The sequence below is a fragment of the Aquarana catesbeiana genome, linkage group LG01 (assembly GCF_042186555.1).
Source record: "Aquarana catesbeiana isolate 2022-GZ linkage group LG01, ASM4218655v1, whole genome shotgun sequence".
NCBI lineage: Eukaryota > Metazoa > Chordata > Amphibia > Anura > Ranidae > Aquarana > Aquarana catesbeiana.
The window spans coordinates 281,005,285-281,019,715 of record NC_133324.1 but is presented as its reverse complement, the minus strand read 5'-3'; the positions used below and the strand labels follow the sequence as shown (position 1 = coordinate 281,019,715).

Genomic DNA, 14,431 nt, shown 5'->3' with positions numbered 1-14,431 from the left:
TGCTGATTTAAATTGGGCTGTTACCGTCACCTCTTCACCCGTAATTTCACCAATACAATAACTAGAGTCCACATTGAGTTTGATATCTTACAATGTAGGCACCAGTCACTTTAGTATTTTTCCAATGCTTTAATAGGAGAAAACTGGAAGAAGTAGCAGGAAAGAGGTAGAAGAGGAGTTGCAGGGAAATTCAAATACCTTTTCCACATGTAGCACTTATGGAATTGAAATCACGGGGATGAATGTACCTTCAGTCCAAGAATTAAATCTTTGCCCGCCCGGATAGGTCTCTCTCACTGACCTAACAGCCGGAACGTAGCACGAACAAAAAGAAAGTCTCTGCCACAGACTTGAGGAGAACAATAACTGTACGATCCTCTGCCACAGGACGTAGTAGTTTTAGATGAACAGCAACACAGTACCAGAACCTTTAAGCCGACCCGGCAGTACTTGTGCGGTAGATTAAATTAAGATGTGTCCTCCAATTGAGTCACCAGGCCCCTCTTAAGACCAGCCTTCCGCATGGTCCCTTCCAAGATGGGTCATCACCTGGGTCTTCTCAATTGTTCGGCTTCTTCCCACAGGACCATCCCAGCAGTAGTAGGCCCCAGACAGGCTTTTGAGAGAGCTATTTGCACGGCTGCAGAGTCGCAGCCCTCCAGCCTGGAGGGCCACGAGGTAGAACTGACCTCTAGCATATGGCATCTGTCCCTTAAATACTCTCTCCCAGAATGCATATTAGTGGACCACCTCTGCCGAATTACCTCTGGGAAAGAAGAGCACTCAATATACTTCAGCTTGTTGCTTTCCAACACTGGCCCACGGTGACGACACCCACAGGCAACAGTGCGGAACTGCACACAACACAGCCAATGCTGGAACAGAGGCTAATTTAGCTATAGATTGAATTTGAACTATGTACAGAACAGATGACCCACTAAATTTACATATAAGCGGTAGATCAAAAATCTACCAGCGCTACATACTCCCCCCACTAGAACAGACCTTGTCCTCAATGTCTGCCAAAAATATGACTCTCAAGCCTGAGAGTAGGTATTTGAACAAAAAAACTTGGATGGGGAAGAAGAAAAGCAGTAGGAAAGGAAGTTACAATTCCAAACATTAATACAACAGCATATCCACATTAGTCATGTCACAAAACCCCACTATCTATCTAGCTGCAAGGCCTAACAGCTTGACAGGAGATCTGGTTTTGTTCCTGAAAAAAAACAAAATAAACAATGTCATCCTTCCCAGGTCTGCAAATGACCACTTTGTCAGCATAGATGTGCTGACCATAATTCCAATGCAGCAAACATCCATTGAAACGTTCATCCATAGCAGCAGAATACCCAGCTTTCCGGAAAGGTTTTGGTACAGACACATAGTCCCAAACGGCTTCACGGTACCACTGCTCTCGGTTGGCCTCAATTTCCTGCATAATTTCTTGAGTAACGTAAGGAAATTCCAGACCATATTCTGTAGCAACTTGTTTGATGAGCACTCTCTGTAGACGGGCAAGTCTAGGCAAAGCTTAGTTTTCCCCAAACCAGGAGGCACACAAGAATTTGGTGATTTGCGCACCATAGATCCGATAGGCATCGGCTCAGACTCAAGCAAACTGGCAACTTTAGACAATTTCTCTTTGGTAGTACTATGCGGCTCCACACTAGGTGATGTCTTCCCAGAATCCATGGCTATCCATTCTATAAGGTATAAGCAGAAGCAACATCTTCACCCTGGGCCCATAATAATTCTTGTGACATTGTCTCAAACAAATCATCATCACCTGAGAGACCCGACAAAGAATCTAACTCTGAGTCTCTCAACTCTTCCGCTGGCAAATATTTACAAAGAGTCCCAGATATGTACCCCTTTGATCTCTCACCCGTTCCTGTCGTGGACTGCTCCGAATGCATGTACTCCTCCGGTTCCGGTTCGGGTAGTCTTTGGGGTAGACCTCGACCACAGCCGCGGGAAGCCTTCACATATCCCACCTTCTTTGGGACAGGTGCAACAGAAATAGGTGTAGTGGAAGTAGAAACAAAAGTGATGTCCTCTGATGAAGCGGTAACAGCGATATCTCCTTCAGGAACACTCACGGTAACAGATGAGACCAAAGCCTGTTGCTCTCCAGCAGTACTGGCAGTAGTTGCCACCGTAGCGATCCCTGTAGCCCAGTCCACTCGGTAAGCACGGGGCGACATTGTAGGTTGCTCCACTGTGAATAAGTATTCTCAGCACTGCAAACATCGGACAAATGGACGGAGGTGTATGGCCAGTCCTTCACACTTGTGGCAAAGCATGCCCAGCCCTTCAATATCTCCAACAGCGTATAGTACAAACCGCCCCTGCGGCTTCAAGCGAATGCCGGTATCCATCAGCAGGGTTCCGGTTAGCATAGCACCCGCAGCGGTACTTGTAGGGAACATCATCGACCCCTTGGTTGACGGTATTAACGGAAAAGAAGACATGGCTGCACTCTGATCCTCTCAGTACGATCACGAGGCCTCTCTTCTCCTTTGGCGCCAGACACACACACTCGTGTCTCACGCAGCAGCAAGCAGGTGTAGCTCCTCCCACTTGCTCCTCTGATCACGTAGCTCCCAGGCTTTTACTTCTTACCCGCAGCCTACGCAGTCAGAAATGTAATCCTGCAGTTTAACCCCTTCTTTTCCTGGAGAAAGTGACAAAGTCCAGAAACCTCTTTTTAGACTAAACTCCCGGTTAAATACTTCTCAGAGTTGCTTAGCGCAACGGCAAACAATCCCGGACGATGCCCCCACATGTAGCAAATACCCCCGAAGGAGCTGCTGATTTAATTCGGGCTGTTACCGTCACCTCCTCACCCGTAGTTTCACCAATACCAGAACTAGAGTCCACGTTGAGTTTAATATCTTACAATGTAGGCACCAGTGACTTTAGTATTTTTTCCAATGCTTTAATAGGAGAAAACTGGAAGAAGTAGCAGGAAAGAGGTAGAAGAGGAGTTGCAGGGAAATTCAAATACCTTTTCCACATGTAGCACTTAAGGAATTGAAATCTCGGGGATAAATGCACCTTCAGTCCAAGAATTAAATCTTTGCCCGCCCGGATAGATCTCTATCACTGACCTAGCAGCCGGAACGTAGCACGAACAAAAAGAAAGTCTCTGTCACAGACTTGAGGAGAACAATAAATGTACGATCCTCTGCCACAGGACATAGTAGTTTTAGATGAACAGCAACACAGTACCAGAACCTTTAAGCTGACCTGGCAGTACTTGTGTGGTAGATTAAATTAAGATGTGTCCTCCAATCGAGTCACCAGGCCCCTCTTAAGACCAGCCTTCCGCATGGTCCCTTCCAAGATGGGTCCTCCCCTGGGTCTTCTCAATTGTTCGGCTTCTTCCCACAGGACAGACAGCACAGGACCATCCCAGCAGTAGTAGGCCCCAGACAGGCTTCTGGGCCTACTTGCATGGCTGCAGAGTCGCAGCCCTCCAGCCTGGAGGGCCACGAAGTAGAACTGACCTCTAGCACATGGCATCTGTCCCTTAAATACTCTCTCCCAGAATGCATAGCAGTGGACCACCTCTGCCGAGTTACTTCTGGGAAAGAAAAGCACTCAATATACTTCAGCTTGTTGCTTTCCAACACTGACCCACGGTGACAACGACACCCACAGGCAACAGTGCGGAACTGCACGCAACACAGCCAATGCTGGAACAGAGGCTAATTTAGCTATAGATTGAATTTGAACTATGTACAGAACAGATGACCCACTAAATTTACATATAAGCGGTAGATCAAAAATCTACCAGCGCTAAATATATATATAACATCCATCTTCTCCTTCTCCAAAGACCCACCACTGCCACAGCACGAAAGGGGTAACACCTTACCCTTGCGTGCACCTCCACACCCTCAATGCTCGCTCTATGCCTTCCTGTAAACCCAGTGCCCAAAAGTCAGTACCTATGTCATTAAGGTGCACCCCATCACTCCTAAGATACCTCCAAGTATCCACTTCCAGCTCCCTATGACATAAAGCCACTCCCCCATTCCTGCTCACGAACCTGCCCACTTCCTTGTTGACTTTTACACAGGCCCTGTCCACCTTTTTAGCTGACCAAGCCCACTGCCAGGACGTCCTGCCCCCCACATCTGACCAAACTTTGACCATCCTGGGAAAAGCCAAACGTAAACGTAAAAAATTTAATTTTACGTCCCGTATGAGATCCCGCATAGACCTGGCTCCCATGTCATTCCCCCCCACATGTAGCACCAAAACGTCTGGTGCCCTGTCCAAACGGGAGAACCTGTGTACCTCTGTAAGCACCCTGTTCCACAGCATCCCCAGTACCACGATCCATCGGACCTGAGCTTCCTGTCTGGGGATACCCAGTTGAATACCGTTCGGCTGAACATCAGCTCGTCTGGATAAATATGAACCGCGCTGCAAACAGGTGTACTATAATATAAATAGATCCCTGAAGGACCCACATAAATGTCAGAGATGAACACCAGTGAAATAATAAAGTCCAAATATAAAATCCCAATGATATTCAATAAGGTGCAATGAAGCTAATAAATCCTTCAGATGACACCATGTGAAAGAATCCACCACCAGGTAAAATAAACGCTTACCAAAGGCAAGCTGTGAATCAGCTTGTAAATAAACCAGGCACACAGTCAGTGATACCGTCCTGATACCATACGCAGTGTGGAGAAAAACTGACCAGAATGACCAGGCAGACCAAGGTGGCTCCGTCCAGAGGATCAGTAAGCAAACAGCAGGGAGGACCCAAAAAGAGTAAAAAGTTGGCTCTCCATAGCGCAAATCAGTTGGTAATAAAAATGTGTTCAAATAAAATATTGCACTTACGTAAACAGCAGAATTAAAAGCAGAGATAAAAACACAGCAGTCGGCCGGCCTGCGAACACCCGTTCAATACGAGATACTCAGCGATGGCGTCAGCGCGTCAACCTTCCGACGTACGTTTCGTCTTAGAAAGACACTGTCTAGGGAACGGGTGACGCACTGACTCATCGCTATAAATATACATAGAAACTGCGCCTAGTTGTGAAACATGAGTGGCAACACCAGGTCTCCAAAACAGAAATAGGAAATGTTCAGAGAGCATTATGTAGCAAATACCCCCAAAGGAGCTGCTGATTTAAATCAGGCTGTTATCGTCACCTCCTCACCCGTAATTTCACCAGTACCAGAACTAGAGTCCACGTTGAGTTTAATATCTTACAATGTAGGCACCAGTCACTTTAGTACTTTTCCAATGCTTTAACAGGAGAAAACTGGAAGAAGTAGCAGGAAAGAGGTAGAAGAAGAGTTGCAGGGAAATTCAAATACCTTTTCCACGTGTAGCACTAAGGAATTGAAATCTCGGGGATGAGTACACCTTCAGTCCAAGAATGAAATCTTTGCCCGCCCAGATAGATCTCTCTCACTGACCTAACAGCCGGAACGTAGCACGAACAAAAAGAAAGTCTCTGCCACAGATTTAAGAAGAACAATAACGATATGATCCTCTGCCACAGGACGTAGTAGTTTTAGATGAACAACGACACAGAACCAGAACCTTTAAGCTAACCCGGCAGTACTTGTGCGTAGATTAAATTAAGATGTGAGCTCCAATCGAGTCACCAGGCCCCTCTTAAGACCAGCCTTCCGCATGGTCCCTTCTAAGATGGGTCCTCCCCTGGGTCTTCTCAATTTTTCAGCTTCTTCCCGCAGGACAGACAGCACAGGACCATCCCAGCAGTAGTAGGCCCCAGACAGGCTTCTGGGCCTACTTGCACAGCTGCAGAGTCGCAGCCCTCCAGCCTGGAGGGCCACGAGATAGAACTGACTTCTAGCACATGGCATCTGTCCCTTAAATACTCTCTCCCAGAATGCATAGCATTGGACCACCTCTGCCGAGTTACCTCTGGGAAAGAAGAGCACTCAATATACTTCAGCTTGTTGCTTTCCAACACTGACCCACGGTGACAACGATACCCACAGGCAACAGTGCGGAACTGCACGCAACACAGCCAATGCTGGAACAGAGGCTAATTTAGCTATAGATTGAATTTGAACTATGTACAGAACAGATGACCCACTAAATTTACATATAAGCAGTAGATCAAAAATCTACCAGTGCTACATATTCCCCTCACTAGAATAGACGTTGTCCTCAACGTCTGCCAAAAATATGACTCTCAAGCCTGAGAGTAGGTATTTGAACAAAAACTTGGATGGGGAAGCAGAAAAGCAGTAGGAAAGGAAATGACAATTCCAAACATGGCTATCTCTGAGAATAAGGAACTGATTGCTGTATAAATGACAATGGTCCCAAAAATGTGTCAAAAATGTCCGATGTGTCCGCCATAATGTCGCAGTCACAATAAAAATCGCTGATCGCCGCCATTTAAAAAAAAAAAAAAAATTAATAAAAATGCCATAAAACTATCCCCTATTTTGTAAACGCTATAACTTTTGCGCAAACCGATCAATAATCGCTTATTGCGAATTTTTTTTGCCAAAAATATGTAGAAGAATACGTATCGGCCTAAACTGAGGAAAAAAATTGTTTTTTTAATATATTTTTGGGGGATATTTATTATAGCAAAAAGTAAAAAATAATGCGCTTTTTCAAAATTGTCGCTCTAAAAATAAAAAGCACAGAGGTGATCAAATACCACCAAAAGAAAGCTCTATTTGTGGGAAAAAAAGGACGTCAATTTTGTTTGTGAGCCACGTCGCAGGATCGCGCAATTGCCAGTTAAAGCGACGCAGTGCCGAATCGCAAAAAGTGCTCTGGTCAGGAAGGGGGTAAATTCTTCCAGGGCTGAAGTGGTTAATGTACACTGGACGTTTTAAAACCTCTCCTGAACGATTTAACGTGACAGATAGTAACCAACGTTTAAAAACGTATGTTTTGTTACATTTACATGCCGCGTTTATCCGCGTTTGTGTTTAAAAGTGCTTTTTTTTTTTTGGGAGACTGTCAAAAATGAAAAACACCCATAAACGAAACGCAGCTAAATGCGAGTTGCCGCGTTTACACGCGTTTACAAGTTCTAGGCATTTGGCGTTTCAAATGCCTCTGAACATTCGTCCTGAATGCATTTTTTTGCTTTCCAAAAAATGCTTCTAACCTCAACTGCCTAGAAATGACTATAAACAAACCTGTGTACATGTACTGATAAGATAACATAGAGGAGAGTTGAAAAAAAATGCCCAACTGCTCTGTCTGTTTACCAGCAGCAGTGTACATGAGGCCTAAAAGTAATGATCCCAGCAGAGGGGTTTTGCTTGGGACACTAAAAGTTGTGTGTAATGAAGTAAACTGTGATAAACTCTGACTATGGGTATAAATGACATGATATCTGTTCACTTAGGATTTGTTTTATGCTTAATATTACAGAAAGGAGTAGAGGAGGAACCTGCATTGTCCAATCAGATCTCATCACATTTACATTGATGTCTGCTCTCTGTATTTAATACACAGGGGAGATAGAATACAATCCAGAGATCTCTGGCTGAGTCACCTGCACCATGTCGTGGTCTGTCCTATTCATCACCTCTCTATTATTCTACACAAGTAAGAGGGGAAATGGGTTTAGTAATGTATAAACTATATTATAAAATCTGATATTTTATACAAATGTTACATGATCTTCACTGACATTTATTTCTGTATTTCAGATTGTTCTGCTCAGTACTCTGTGACCCAGCCAGCCGCTCAATCCGTCTCTCCTGGGAACACGGTGACATTGTCTTGTACAGTTACTGGGTTCAGTGTAGGTGATCGTGCTGTGTACTGGTATCAGCAGAAAACAGGGGACAGACCCCGGTATCTGTTACGGTATAACAGTGACAGTGACAAACACCAAGGAGCCGGGGTCCCTGATCGGTTCTCTGGATCCAAAGACACCCCAAAGAACACAGGATCTTTAACCATTAAGTCAGTGATGTTAGAAGATGAAGCAGATTATTATTGTGGTATGTGGGTTCCTAACAGCAATGAGTTCCACACTGATACACTGCTAGGAGGAACTAACACATAATACTTTGCAATGCAGGAGAGGCTGATTTTCCAGTTTTATAAGAAAGTTTTGTGCATGACGGTCATATGACTTTGAGTTCATTTTTCTGGAATAAAAAATCATGATTTTTTTTTTACTTTTTAGAGGTGAAGTGTGGAAAGAACTCCAAACTTCATCTGGTATTTGAATAATCATGTAGAAAACAAAAGTAGCCACAGAGCAAACATCGGGCATACGGGCATATATCATTTATTAAAAGCATAAAAGCACACTTACATATGGGTAAGCGAAGGATTACAAAACTGTGCAGATGGTGAAAAGCAGCACTGCCGGCCGTTACAAACAGCTGTCATGCACAGACTCCAGGACCACCAGAGGGGGGCAGCGTCTGATACTTAAAAAAGGAGGCAGGTCCTCTGAAACGCATTGTACACACCCCCTTTCACCCTCAATGGTTGGCACTTTGATCCAGTTAGTCTGCAGACACTGCCTACCCCCTCTGTGATGCACCACAATCTGAGAAGTCATCCATCTCCACTCACATCTTCTCCTGTGATATATTCCACATTGACTTTCACTTAGGCTGCTGATTAATGTATTCCACCCTGATCTATCCCACAGGAACCAAGACTTCATAGGTACTGGACTTGGAGCCCCTCTGTTATATCTTAAAGTCCCTTCTGGCCATGGATCCCTATTCCCGCATTTGATGGGCACAATGAGACTCTTTCTTTTTACTTTTTAGCATTTGAATAATCATACTTCATTTTTTTCTAGACATGTGCATGACGAAAAAATTAGTTCTGTTTCAATTCGTTAAACTAGTTATTTTGTTTTATTAAATTTGGTTGATTCACTCAATTTGTATTCAGGATTCGTTTTCGGAATTCATATTCGGAATTTCTTAAATTTTCTTCGAATTTACAGATTTTTTTGGGTTCGAAACGTTCAAATCGATACATTTTGAATCGGTCTAAATCGAAAACATTTTTTTTTTAATTCGAATGTGGCAAAGTTAACAAACAAAAGAAAAATCTTCATCAAATGATTACAATGAATCTTTAAATCACCTTGGGCTGAACAAAAACAGCATTATTTCAAAATGGTATTCTAATAACACACACAGTCTTTGATTTCAGCAATATGTGTACAGTTAGAATTCGACTGGACTTCAATGTATAATTTGATTCTAATTTCAGTCTGAATTCCCGAAATTTGGGCAAATTTTGTTTCGTTATTCGGAGCATTCTGTGAAATTTGTTTATATTGTAATTTGGTTATTCGGATATATCCGACTCTCCGAATAATGAAAAATTTGTCCAAATATTAATTGGGACGGAAACAAATCACACCTATCTAATTTTTTCCTTCCTACCTTCACTATCTAATTTTTGGTAGTGAACAGCAGTGTATGGAAAAGGTCCTTCATAAGGTGAGGAAGCCAAAGTATGACCTCCTATTGAACTGAGACAGAGGGAGCTTGTACATCCAGTGACCGGCAGTGGGACAGAAATGACAGCAGCAGTACAGCCAACTTAAAGTGGATGTAAACCCAACTCATGAAATTTGAGCTGGGCACATATACCTGTAGTGTTTTGTTATCTCTGTCCAATGCCCTGTATCTGGTGGATTTCTCCTGCTCGTTCTTCTGTTATCAGCCTGATAACTTCTGTTCTGACAAATTCTTTGACACATGAGATAAAAGCAGCCAGAGTTTTGTGTCGAGGAGTGAGTTATAAATAGATTAGCAGGCAGCTTGCCGTGTCACAGAACATCTCTGAAAGTCTTTGCCTATGAGGAGAGGGGGTGTGTGCCTTTCCTCCAATCAGCTGTCTTGGCTGTATGCTCAGACTTCACACTTCATGTTCAAGAGGAAGAGAAAATCTCCTTATACAAACTGAACTTTCTAAACAGTATATAAAGCGGAAGACAGCAGATTTGGATGTAAAATTTATGTAGGGAGATTTGTTTCATCTCTGTGTATCATCTGAGGCTGTTCACTTCACTGGGTAGAGGAGAGGGTTTACATCCACTTTAAAGATTGACTCTAGACAGAATTAAAAGATACAATTGAATGCAGCTCTGTATTTATCAATACATCATCAATACATCCATAGAGTGTTATTAACCCCTTAGAGTTGGCGCTTGCTGGCCCTTTAAGGGGTTTAGTATGCTGGGAGGCGAGGCTTATGGTCATGTGACCGCTGTGATTGGCTGTCACGGTGGTCACATGATTGGAAAGCTCCAGATCACAAGCTGCAAACGGGAGCTTTCAGTTAGCTGCCGGTAACTGTTGCGGGAGTACACAGGGCGTAGACTCTCGGATCAGCTCTATTGGCGCTATTGCACGCAAAAATGCGGGCGCTCTGTGTCAAGGCCCAGCCACCAAGAGGCCACATATTTGCGTACGCTCGGCATCAAGGAGTTAAGCTACATTTTTTCAATTAGTTATCACATAGCCACACTTACATGTTCTCGTCTCTTCCTTTTATTTTTGTACGCCCTGAATTTTGTTTCTGCAGTGGCTCCTATCACTAGCTGGCTCTTTTTGGAGCCACTGCAGTGTCAGCGCACCCAGACACTCAGTTCACCATCACACATAGGCATCACAGAGGGGCTGGAGATGGATGGAATTTGTCATCAGCCCTCCTCCCTGCCCATTTGCCTTTAATGGAGCACTCAGAAAAGCTAGCTGTATAAACATAAAGAATTTTTGAAAAGTAATGGGATTATTGAGGATAGTATATGTATTTAAAGTAATAGTGAAGAAAAAATAAAAACAAAACAAAAAAAAACAACCTGTTATACTTACCTGCTCTGTGTAATGGTTTTGCACAGAGCAGCTCAGATGTTCCGCCCAGTACCCCACCAGTGCTCTGGGCTCCTACCCCTTGCCGAGTGCCCCCATAGCAAGCCGCTTGCCAAGGGGCCTCTTGTGCATGCTCGCTCCTGAACCAGCTCTCTGTGTCCATAAGACTGGTAAATCTGAAGACAAAAATCAGCAGAAAATCTGATAGTGTGTATGGGGCTTACACATACACAAAAGTGGTATGTACCAGTATGTCCCATGTATGATGCAAGAGACATGTATGGAAACAACAACAAAATGAATGTACTAAGCCTTACTTCAAGTGGTATTAAACTGAAAGCCAAAAATGTAAAATATTGCAGCTTACCAATCATATGTGGTGGCTGCATTTTTTTATTTTTAGGCTTTTTTCCTCTGCTTTCACCTGGTAATCTGACCAGTAACACACCTCCTGTATTAGAGTGCCTCCAATATGGATTCAGGAGCACAGCGATAGCTTTGGACAGCAGCATTGTCAGTCTGTGGGGAGGGAAGTGTTAGATGTACTAGAAGATTTAAATACACTAACAGATTAAAGCCAAACACCAGCTCATACTGCAGTTTCACAAGCTGTTACAGCAACGTTTTTTCTCTTTTGGGATAAGGGTTTTACATGAATAAGACTGCATTCACACCTGAGCGTATCGTTTTTAGTGCATTTTTCTGGCGTTTTTTCTGGCTTTTTTTGGTCCAAAGGACACCAAAACGCTTCAGGCATTTTGCTTCAGGTGACAGAACACTCAGTTGTGAACAGGGGCTATTTAAATGAATGGGATTTTGCTTGTTGGGTGTTTTGGAACTTTTGACATGAGCGTTTTACGAGCTGAAAACGCTCAGGTGTGAATGCAGCCAAAATTAAAGCTGATCATTGTAAATGATTTGTCTCAACACTCTTAACCACTTGAGGACCGGAAGGATTTACCCCCTTAATGACCAGGCCATTCTTTGCGATACGGCACTGCGTTATTTTAACTGACAATTGCGCAGGCATGCGACGCTGCACCCAACTACAAATTAGCAAAAAAGTGGATTTCACCATGTCAGATCAGTGTGTTGTTGCCACATCCCTAGTTTGCAGGGATTTACTCTCACTTCCTGTTTGGCTATGGGACAGGAAGTGAAGGGAAATCTCTGCAATGGGACACAGAAGGCAAAAAAATATGACAGGGGTTATAACCTTCCTTTTATCTATCCAAAAAATAAAAAGTTTTGCCTATAGTTCTACTTTAAGGATAGATTAAAAATACCCTTATTCTTGAAAAATCAGTACACAGGGGAGGTTATGGGCACCGTGGCTGGACACTCCTAGACTTAGCCCATGTGAACTTGTTTAGTTGCGGCTCGTGCAGTGTCCAAGCAGGACAGATTAGGCCAAACTAAGTGTGCTAAAAAAACACATTGGAGGCTGTATATATGTAATATGGTTTCATGAGGTACATTTTATATATGAGCATCTGGAATGTATGGATATATATATATGTGTGTGCTGTAATTCTGTGAGTTTACAAATGCATCGTTTTCCTTGTGATATATACAGGTTGTTATCTATGGATGACTGCCACTGACATATATCTGTATCTGTTATTGGTTGTTTTCAGTTCAATTAAGAACTTGTTTGATACAAAAAAAGGATAGATCAATAAATACAAAACTGCATTAATTTGCATTTTTAAGATGAAATGCTGGTAAAAAGCATTGCATAGATATTTGCTAATTAAAAAAAGGCTTTTTGTTGCCTAGTTTTCATATTTATTATGTGACACTGAAAAACGAATGAAAACAAAAAAAAAAACCATTAATGGTAAAAAATAATTGATAAAATAGAAATTAAAAATTGCCAGCAGAAAAATAAAAGCTAGGTAGAGAAGGGACAGAGGGTGTTAAAGTGTTTGTTAACCTAAAAAAAAAAAATGGATCTTGTTCCTTTAAAGCATGTTATACAGCACAGTGCTTGTGCTGTGTAATTTGGCCCCCTGTATCACCTGAAAAACCTGGCTGATCCTGCCTGGCTATACCCTCCCCCCCTGTAAACTGACCACGGTTCATCATGGCTGCTGAGTCCTGACACCGTGGTCAGTTTACATGCCTCCGTCATCCGCAACCCTGCTCTCTGCTTTCCCCTGTGCTCCTGTATCCTCCTCCCCCTCCCCTCCCTGCCTGTCACCTCATACCAGCCCCCCCCCTGCTGGTATCATAAGATAGTGTTGTTTTTACAATCCCCTCTGTTATAATAAATGCTGTGCCACACTGTATGTGTTTACTAAAAAGTCCGCCGATAAATACCTTATTTTATAGCGCCGCTCGGCAGTCACAGGACCGGCCGTCTCTCTCCAACTCTCCACCTCCCTGCTGACATCAGCGGGGGTTTCTCGGCTCCGCCCGCTTTCCTGTCAGCTCAAGAGAGGAGACAGACTGCCGGTCACATGAGTGCCGATCGGTGCTATAAAAACAGTGGGGCACAGCGTTTATTATAACAGAGAGGATTGTAAAAACAACAATATGTGGGTTAACAACCACTTTAATTTACAGCTCCTGGTAGTTAACTAAAGCTGGCCATAGACAAGTAGAAAACCCAAACATTTTTTCAATCAAAAAAGAAAATGGACCATACAATGGTGCCATAATTTGTTTAGTTTTTCCAGCATAGTGGGTCAGGCACTATCTGCAAGTGTTACGTGCTGCATTTTGCCAGTCACTCCTGATATGTAATCTATCGTAATTCCTTGTTGTCATTTTGACAAGTGGTCATTTCTGGTAAACACATCAGGAGATTTACAACAGAGTTAGAGTAGCATACTTCCTCTGTAAAGGTTTCCTTTAAAGTGATTCTAAAGTCTTGTTTTTTTACATTTAAAATAACAAACATATACTTACCTGCTCTGTAGAGAAAAAGAGGGGTTCCCCTTGGGGTAGGACTTTAACGGCACTTATATAGAGTCACAAAATAATATAGTAGAAAAAGGTCAAAATTTATTGAAAATACATAAGTAAAAACATGAATCATGGAGTGTACATGTCAACCATAACTGATACTGCAAGAAGTAGAGGTAGACGGTAGTACAATTGATCCTTCACCCAATGCGTTTCGGAGTCTACAAGAGACACTCCTTCCTCAGGGGTAACTAGGATACAATAGCTAATTGCAGCAATCAGGCGCTTGCGGCACACTCCATATAATTAAAAACAGTAACAAATGCAGAATTTTGGCCACCAGAGATCGGCATTATCCTGGGCATATGTATAAGTATTAGGGGGGCTGTTGCACAAGGTTTTTTATCTTAATGCAGAGAATGCATTAAGATAAAAAAAAACCTTCACCCATTCATTTTTGTCTTTGTGACTATTGTCATCATGACAGAAAGTTAGTGGGAATCCTAATTTTTAGATTGGTAATGAAAGCAAGAGGTGATGGGGAGATGTTTGTAAAAAAATTCACAAGAACAGCCTAGATTGACAATGCTGCTACTCCAGCCTGGAGTAATAATGTTGCTCCTCCATAGGTACAATATAGTGAGTGTTGTCACCCTAGGGCAGGCAGTATGTTATGGACGGG

General features: G+C 42.9%; 1 gene segment (V, D, J or C); it reads left to right on the top strand.

Annotated features, from left to right (window-relative positions):
• The first annotated feature begins 7,539 nt into the window (after window positions 1-7,539).
• LOC141107716 (probable non-functional immunoglobulin lambda variable 5-48) lies at window positions 7,540-8,221 on the top strand. The segment is given in 3 exon segments: window positions 7,540-7,585; window positions 7,690-7,986; window positions 8,175-8,221. Coding segments are annotated over 3 exon segments (390 nt in total).
• Window positions 8,222-14,431: the final 6,210 nt, after the last annotated feature.